This window comes from Vidua macroura, chromosome 1, assembly GCF_024509145.1.
Source record: "Vidua macroura isolate BioBank_ID:100142 chromosome 1, ASM2450914v1, whole genome shotgun sequence".
Classification (NCBI taxonomy): Eukaryota; Metazoa; Chordata; class Aves; order Passeriformes; family Viduidae; genus Vidua; species Vidua macroura.
Window position 1 is genome coordinate 140771267 of NC_071571.1, and position 8612 is coordinate 140779878.

General features: G+C 45.9%; 1 protein-coding gene across 1 annotated transcript; it reads left to right on the forward strand.

Moving 5' to 3' along the window:
* Positions 1 to 2081: 2081 nt before the first annotated feature.
* Positions 2082 to 8261, forward strand: CCN3 (cellular communication network factor 3). The gene is made up of 5 exons (XM_053982059.1): positions 2082 to 2150; positions 2247 to 2475; positions 2750 to 3001; positions 4880 to 5085; positions 7080 to 8261. The coding sequence occupies exons 1-5, from the start codon at positions 2082 to 2084 to the stop codon at positions 7374 to 7376; spliced, it is 1053 nt and encodes a 350-aa protein (XP_053838034.1). The 3' UTR covers positions 7377 to 8261.
* The last annotated feature ends 351 nt before the right edge of the window (positions 8262 to 8612 follow it).

An 8612-nucleotide genomic window follows, 5' to 3' on the forward strand; every position in this document is an offset into this window, starting at 1 on the left:
GAAAATAAACCAGCATCTGAGAACTGGTAGTTCAATGGACTAGAAATTATGCATGGAGGAACTGAAACACCCAGGAAAAGATATTTGGTCCTATTGTACTAAAATGTAGCATAATCTCATTTTCATAACTGGCATTTCATAAACAAATTGAGTGTTCATAAATAAGTACAGCTTTAATAAATCTATTAAACACATGTAAAAGAGGTTGTTTTTTTTTTCCAAATTAAGTATGCTGGCAAATACTTTTTTTCATTTCTTTGACTTTTTCTGCAGTTTTATGTGGTGAAACGTTTTTATAGACACCAGAAGATATTTAAGAGTGGTGTGAAGTAATCTCACTGAAAGGTAAGGAAACTTTCAGTGACTGTGAATGATTACCAGCACTGAAAACCTCTGCAGACTCATAAACAGCGAGATGGGCAAAAAGAAGTCTTGCATGTGTCCTCTGTCTTACAGGCTTGCTTCTGAGAAAACCACAGAAACAGCCTTGCTTCTTTTCAGCAAATCTTCGTGCCTGGCCAAGAGCACTGGTTATTCTGTTCACAAGCAAGGTGCTGTAAAAAGTGGCTGCACTGATTGCCTAAGTCAGAGATGAAGAAAAGAATCAAGGGAGAAAAAAATGAGACGAGGAAGGCAAAATGACCTGTTAGGCAGTGGATGACTTAAATAACCTCAAACTCATACCAAAGCTGCTAATAATGTTTGAACAATCCAATTTTCCCCTTGGCTGGTCATGCTGTTTGTGCCTGAGAAAATGAAGGGCCAGAGATTACATGTTCCTGCACCAGTGAAATCTTTCCCCAGAACGCCAGGCTTTTCCAGAAATCCTGCTGTTGCCACTCAGCATCAAGAAAGCAATGGTCACTTTTGTCCAAACCAACTTCTGTCTTGCCATTTCTGGTGTTGTGCTTTGCTTTGGTATAGAGCTACAGTAGCCTTGTGAATTCATGAGTAATACTTGTGTCAGTCATGTCTTAAACTTAAAAGACATCTTGTTTTCACTAGCATGTCAACAAGTTTTGTTTACTTTTCAAATATTTTCTCTTTAACAAGCCATAACAGAATCCAGTGTATATTATCTATCTCAGACAACTAAAGATAAAGAATATCTGTATAGGATATCTGTATAGACCCAAGAAGGCCTGCCTTAGGCAGAAGGCAATTCCTGCTGAGTAAAACCCGTTAACAGATTTAGTCTCGCTTACACTTGGCCTTAAATCTGTCCTGCACATGCTAAAATAACAGCACAGAGCACTGGAGTTACTTCTACAAAGCATTCCTGAGGCCAGGCCTGTTGGCTCTGTATCCCCTGCGGTTGCACACACCATGTAGGAATTGAATAGTCTGTGACCACTCCAACGCACTGAGTTGCACAGAGCAGGGAGGACTCCCTATGCAACATCTGTCTCTCATCAGCTGATACACCTGCACCTCTCTAGTAAAGAACAGTGCCCATGACTTGAAAGTGAAGAGTTCAGTGCCCACCAAGCTCAAAACACTTCAACGCCGGGGCCAGGAGCAGTGTAGCCCCGAGAGGCGTTTGGCTTTGGGGTGGCTGGTCTCCAGCGCCAAGCACTGCCCAGCCACGCTGGCGGTGCCCGAGAGCGCGGAGCAGCCGCGCAGAGCTGCGAGGCAGCACCGAGCCCCGTCGGCGTGCGGCCCGGGGATGGACGCTGCGGGCACACGGGACGGGAGGGGGCCCTAGGGACCGCCTGAGGGCGGCAGCCCCCTCGAGGGCACTGGGTAGCACTGGGCCAGCCGTACCCCCGGGCAGGGGCCGGCTCTGCCCCCGGGGCTCCGGTCCCCGCTCCGTGCACCGCCGCCGGCAGAGGGGTCGCGCCCGGCGCCGGGCAGGGCAGGGCAGCGGCTCGGCGCCGCCGGGGCAGGTGGCGGAGGGGGCGGGGGGAGCGGAGGGCCCGGCCGGGCTCCAGCTCTCCCGCTCCAGCTCTCCGCCTCCGGCCCGCGGTGCCCGCCGTGCGGGGGTGGTGGCGGAGGGGGGTCCCCGACCGCCTCTATAAAAGCGGCTGCAATGGCTCTGCCGGCAGAGCCGAGTGGGCGGCGGGCAGACGGCGGCCGGGACCATGGCGACGGGCGGCGGGCAGCACCTGCCCGCCCTGCTGCTGCTGCTGCTGCTCCTCCGGCCGTGCGAGGCAAGTGCGGGGCGCCCGTCGGGGCAGGCGGCCGGGGGGAACGGGCGGCCGGTCCGGCCCCGTGACCCGGCCCCCGGGGCCGCTCTGTCCCCGCAGGTGAGCGGCCGGGAGCCGGCGTGTCCCCGTTCGTGCGGCGGGCGCTGCCCGGCCGAGCCGCCGCGCTGCGCCCCGGGCGTGCCCGCCGTGCTGGACGGCTGCTCCTGCTGCCTGGTGTGCGCCCGGCAGCGCGGCGAGCGCTGCTCCGCGCTGCTGCCCTGCGACGAGAGCAGCGGCCTCTACTGCGACCGCGGCCCCGAGGACGGCGCGGCCGCCGGCATCTGCATGGGTAGGTGGCGGCGGCGGGACGTCCCCGCATGCGGCGGCCCTCGCGGGGCGGCGGGGAGACCCTCCCGGGGCCGCGGCCGCCGCGGGGTCCACCGCGGGTGTCGCTACCCCGCGGTTCTCCCGCCTGCCCTCCGGCGAAGGGGCCGATCCTCAGCACCACCGGCGCTGCCCCCGATGCTGCGGGAGGTGCCGGTGCGGCCGCCGAGGGGCTGGGAGGGCCGGGGACTGTCCGAGTGCCCTCTGCCTCTGCGAATTGTCTCCCCTTTTCCCACTAGTGCTGGAGGGAGACAACTGCGTGTTTGATGGGATGATTTATCGCAATGGAGAGACGTTCCAGCCCAGCTGCAAGTACCAGTGCACCTGCCGCGATGGCCAGATCGGCTGCCTGCCCCGCTGCAACCTGGACCTGCTGCTCCCCGGCCCCGACTGCCCCTTCCCCAGAAAAGTCGAAGTCCCTGGAGAGTGCTGTGAGAAGTGGGTCTGCGACCCTGAAGATGAAGTGATTTTGGGAGGGTTTGCTATGGCTGGTAAGGAAACTAAAATTACTTATGGTAGTCATTGTGAGCAGGAGGTGATATCATCGTGGAAATATCCACAGGATTGCCAGATCTAAGGCATACTGCTTGTATGGTCAGGTCTTTTTCTGACATAGAGCGACGAGTATACTAGTAGTTATGAATAAAGGCAGAGCTCATCAGGTAGAAGAAAGATTCAGAGGATGAATATGCGTTGCAGTTTTAAAAGTTAATTAATGTAGTTCCCAATTTTTAAATTTCTGTTTATCTGGTACACATTGGTTCTGTGACCAGAAGAAAACAAGGACAAGGTCCTAATCCTCCAAACATTCCCACACCAAGGGAAAAAAAAAAAAAAAAAAAAAAAAAAAAAAAGCTGCAGTCTTGCTAGTTGCTCTGCAAGAATATGTTACAACATATATACTATTATAACAGTTTAGTCTACAAGAGACTTTCTCCCCACTGAATTCTGCAGCTCCTACGAGTGGTCAGCATGGTAGTTAAATGCCAGTGAATTCCAGCCTGTCTGTGATAAAGTGCTCATGTTTATTGATGGCATTAAAAAGTTACATTAAAAAAGTACATTACAGAGTACTTGTAGAGGCAGTGGTTATAAACACAATGAATGGATTTATAAGAAAACTCAACCCGTTCCAAAGTGCAGAACTCAGGCTTTTAAAAAAAGCTAGATAATATTTTCCCCTTTTTCAGTTTTTCCCTATTTTCATTTTTTGTACTGAATTATGTCTCCATCCCCTTTAAATTATACTCTTAGTTCAACATGAATTTTCGTAACTTTCTTCTGAGAGTGGAGGGCACTGCATTCTCTTCCAGTCACTGCTCTTTGTGATCTTGGGCAGTTAGTTATGCCAAAACTCAGCTAATCCATTTTAAAAACAAGTGAGAAAGGATTGAGGAAGAAAAGCTGGAGTAGCTTTTCAGTGTGCTATGAAGTGTTAGTTGTAAAACACATAAGGTAAAAACAAGAGGTTTGACACTTTTCTATTACCTTTCCTTTTCTTTGATTTGTCTGATGGTGACAGGCTAATCCATAAGATGCCTACAGATGAATTGTCTGCATTCTTTTGGCAATGGCCATCCCTCTTGGGAGGCCACCTTTTTTGGATCTTTGCCATTCAAAAGGCAGGAAGGCCGTTGTAGAGGAGCTTAACAGCAAGAGCTGTGACTGAGGGCTCAGTTGTATTGTCTCCTCCTGTTTGCTCCTGTGCTAATCAGTGAACCAAACTGTGCCTCAGCAATATTTGCACAGTGCAGCTTTACACTGCCAGGAGGGCAGGGTAATGGTCAGATGTGGCCAAGTACCTGTGATAGCTCCTGGAAATGGCTTCTCTCCTGCCTCCCCACCATCACCCTAGCTGTAGGCTGTCAATAATTGACAAGATGGCGTGACTTTATGACTCTCAGGAGTAAAAGGACTTTCATTCCATTCCGTTTATTAGTTTAGATAAAAAATTCAGCCTCTCTCAAGTCATACCTAATATAAATATTTTTATGACATAGCTTTAGAACCAATTTGTGACATATTTCCTTTAGAAAGAGTGAAGAATAAAAATCTGTTACGGTTCTAAACTGATTTAAAAGTCAGCAGTAATTCTTCCAGCTGTGGACTTGAGCGAACAGAATCTAAATGCTTTGCTGATTACACTGATATGCATCTTTCTGCTTTGGGGCTTTTTTTTAGATGTAGGAAGTTGCTACTCAGGATTCCTAAAAAGACAGCTTTTCAAATTTCTAAATCCTGTCAAAAGCATGGATTTTGAACCTTGTTTTGTCTCACATGTTCCTTCCAGATTTGATAGAGCTCAATTAGATATTGAGGTTTCATGTGAGTTTTTCTTGTAATAAAGTTCTGTGGGGTTTTGTCTCCAGCCTACAGGCAAGAGGCCACACTCGGGACTGTGTCAGATTCAAGTGCCAATTGTATTGAGCAGACAACAGAATGGAGTGCTTGTTCCACGAGCTGTGGAATGGGCTTTTCCACCCGTGTTACAAACAGGAATCAACAGTGTGAAATGGTGAAACAGACACGGCTTTGCATGATAAGACCTTGTGAAAATGAAGAGTCATCTGATAAGGTATGCTGCAGAGAGTGAGGCAAGGCAGCTCTTCAGCTCTCATTCCAAGGTTGCAATATTACAGTCTACAACAGTCCAGATGCAACTGTACATAAATGCACCTTTTAGCACAAGTGCAGCAAGCTGAGTGGTCTTGGTAAAGCATTAGACTTGCTGTGTTTGCTCAGTAGCTTTATGCTGACCTCCAGCAGGCCAAGGGAGGTGATTCTGCCCCTCTGCTCTATTCTGGTGACACCCCCCCAGAGCACTGTGTCCAGCTCTGGGGCCCTCAGGAAAGACATGGACTTCCTGGAGTTAATCCAGAGAAGAGCCACCAAGTACTGGAGCACCTCCCCTATGAGGTAAAGCTGAGAGAGTTGGAGTTGTTTAATTTGGAGGAGAGGAGGCTCTGGGGAGACCCTACAGCCCCTTGCAGTACTTAAAGGGGGCCTACAAGAAAGGTGGGGACAGACTTCTAGTAGGGCCTGTTACAAGGGCTAATGGTTTTAAACAAAAAGAGGTAGATTCAGACTAGATATAAGGAAGAAATTTTGTACCATGAGGTTGGTGAGCCACTGGAACAGGTTGCCCAGGGAGGTGGTCAGTGCCACATTCCCAAAAATGCTCAAGGTTAGACTGGACAGTGCTCTCAACAGCCTGATCTAGTGGAAGATGTCCCATTGCAGGGCGTTGGATGGGATAACCTTTAAAGGTCCTTTTCAACCCAAACTGGTCTATGATTCTATGATAATTTAAGTCATCCCAGATGGATCACATACATGTACTGCATGTGCAGCTTGACAGTTCGCACAGTCTAACTTCTCCCACAAATGAAACTCTACTACTTGTACCCTGTACATCAGAGTTGATGCAGTGCTACAGAATGGATATATCAGAGTTCTAGTCTATTGAGCATCTGGAACAGCAAAGAAATATGTGAAATGTCTGCTTGATTAAATTAAATGTTATCTTAATCCTTATGACATTTTTTTTTTCCCAAAGCAGACCCAATACTGACATTTCTGATGTAAAAAAAAAATATATATATATATATATATCTAAGAGAGAACACTTTTATACTTCTACACATTATGCAAGTGTTTCTGTCAGGGAGAATGACATGTAGCTAGGTAAGAGGCCCATCAATTTATGTAATGTTTTGAGTGTTGGAAAGCATTTCTAAGGCCTTTGCTGAACAGTCTCTACAGTTTTAAATACTGTGTTTTATAAAGGAGATGAAACATGTTGGAGGAGTTGAAGAGATAACAAGAATGATCAGAGGTCTAGAAAACATGTTCATCTAGGGAAAACCAGATAGAACCGAACTTCTCCTGAATGCAAGGGAAGAGAGATGTGTTCTCAAATCTGTATTCGGATATTGCAGCCTGTTTTGAGTCCATGGAGGATATAACAACAAATTGAGAGTTTAGACTGAGAATTAAGACATGAATGAAAATGTACTAGGCAGTAAGAATAGTGAACTCTTGGGGTTGTCTGGGGCAGATATGGAGTCGCTGTCATTGAAGACTTCCAAGGACAAGTTAGTCAATCATTTGTTAAAAATAACATATCTAGAGCTGGTTGTGCCTTGAGTCACAGGAATGGGTGATGACTTTTTCAGTTCATTTTACCCAATTTTTTCCCCCTGAACCTAATCCTGTAACTTGCTCATTTGACTTGCTGATTCTCTGATGGAACTACACTAGCCTGAGAAGTTTTTCAGTAGAGTATAGTTTCTTAATGAATGTAGACTGGACTTTTCTCAGATGAAAAGAGTGGATTTTAATTATTTGTCTTTCATTACTGGTCCAGTAACATGCTGGTGTCAAAGAGCAGATCTTGCAGGTGTCACCTGTAGGTAACTACTGAAGCAATTTCAGAGTCTTCTTGCTGTTGAATGAATAAAGACAACAAATTTAAATTTGATAGATAGACCTATATCTTTGCATGTCAGTTGTTAAATGCTGTCTGTCCTATGCAGTGATATATCTGTTGTCTCTTCATCTTTCTCTTAGAAAGGGAAGAAATGTATCCGGACGAAGAAGTCCGTGAGAGCTGTTCGCTACGAGCACATGAACTGCACGAGCGTGCAGACGTACAGACCCCGTTACTGCGGCCTCTGCAGCGACGGGCGCTGCTGCACCCCACACAGCACCAAAACCATCCAGGTCGAGTTCCGCTGCCCCCAGGGCAAAACCCTAAAAAAGCCAATGATGTTGATCAACACCTGTGTCTGTCACAACAACTGTCCTCAGAGTAACGTTGTTTTCTTCCAGCCATTAGATCCCACGTCTAGTGAAGCAAAATTATGAAAAGCATGAGTTAGACAGTGCAGAAAGTATAAGCAGTTTATACAAAACTTGACCTACAATCAGGTGAATGTAACAATTGCATATATGAAACTTTTAAAATATTTTTCAGAATGGTCTTTCAAGCTAGGTGTTTTTTTACCCCCATAGTTTATTAAATACCTCATTTTCCATTTGCCCCCTCCAAATGTCTTTTATTCACTTGAAGGAAATTTTATACCTTGGACAGGGCCTTCTTTTTTTCTTGATGGTGGCATAAAGATTACAAAGCCAACAGCTAGACTTTCCCCTTGAGTTAAGGGGATCATGCAGCAAGTTTCAGTGCATGTAAGACTGGGCTTCTTGAGAGTAAATGTATTCCTTGAGGAATGATACTGCATCACATAAGCTTCCAGGCTCTTAACTTCACTTTCCATACCACATATAAACACTCCAGCAGTGTTCTTTTTTCTGTTTAATGAAACTCTGTTTTTTGATGACAGTAAAAATCTTACTGATGGAAGTGTTACATTCTTGTGGCTTATAAAGTACCTTCTGACTCTGAGGATTAAGATTGCACATAGCCCTGGAAATGACATAGGGTAAGATCTCTTATCCTGAAGCACAGCAAGTTGGTAGCTGATAGCTGCAAGTTGATAGCAGCAATTAAATTTCTCTTTGGTAACTTCACTAGCAGCCTAATCCAAAACCAGCTGAAGTCAGTGTTGTATAAGAATTTGATTCTAATCCACATGTGTCTGTAGATATAACTATTTGGATGCAAAAATAATATATCTGTAAATTCCTCTAAAATATTAACTGTATCATTTGGTGCTTCATTTCTTAGAAAGGTGTATATGTAAATAGAAACTGTACATACTGTAATATAACTTTACTAAGTAAATAAACTTTATGTGATTCAAAATATTTTTCCTAAAGTTGTCTTTCTTAAACTACCAGCCTTTAACAGCAAAAAGCAATGGGAAGGAAAAAGGATCTGCAGACTCCTAAAAACAAAAGATGATTTATTGTGTTCATGCAGCTCATCCTAATCGCTGCCTTAAAAGTCATGCAGTGCCTTGCTACAGGGAAGGATGAATAATTTGTGGGGTACATATTAGAAAGGAGGTTTTTTTCAAAGTAAGTTAGCCTGGGAGATAGGATGATGTAACTAAGGTTAGTGTGCCCTGAAATATAGTGGTCGTGGTGAGGAATAATTACACAATTCAGAGTTCATATTTGGGTCTGAACAACTAACAA

Bases quoted from the DNA above. Each gene is read 5' to 3' on its own strand.
- CCN3 (XM_053982059.1), top strand. From the start codon at position 2,082: ATGGCGACGGGCGGCGGGCAGCACCTGCCCGCCCTGCTGCTGCTGCTG. The intron at 2,151-2,246 runs GCAAGTGCGGGG...CTGTCCCCGCAG, and splicing joins TGCTCCTCCGGCCGTGCGAG to GTGAGCGGCCGGGAGCCGGC. The intron at 5,086-7,079 runs GTATGCTGCAGA...TCTTTCTCTTAG, and splicing joins ATGAAGAGTCATCTGATAAG to AAAGGGAAGAAATGTATCCG.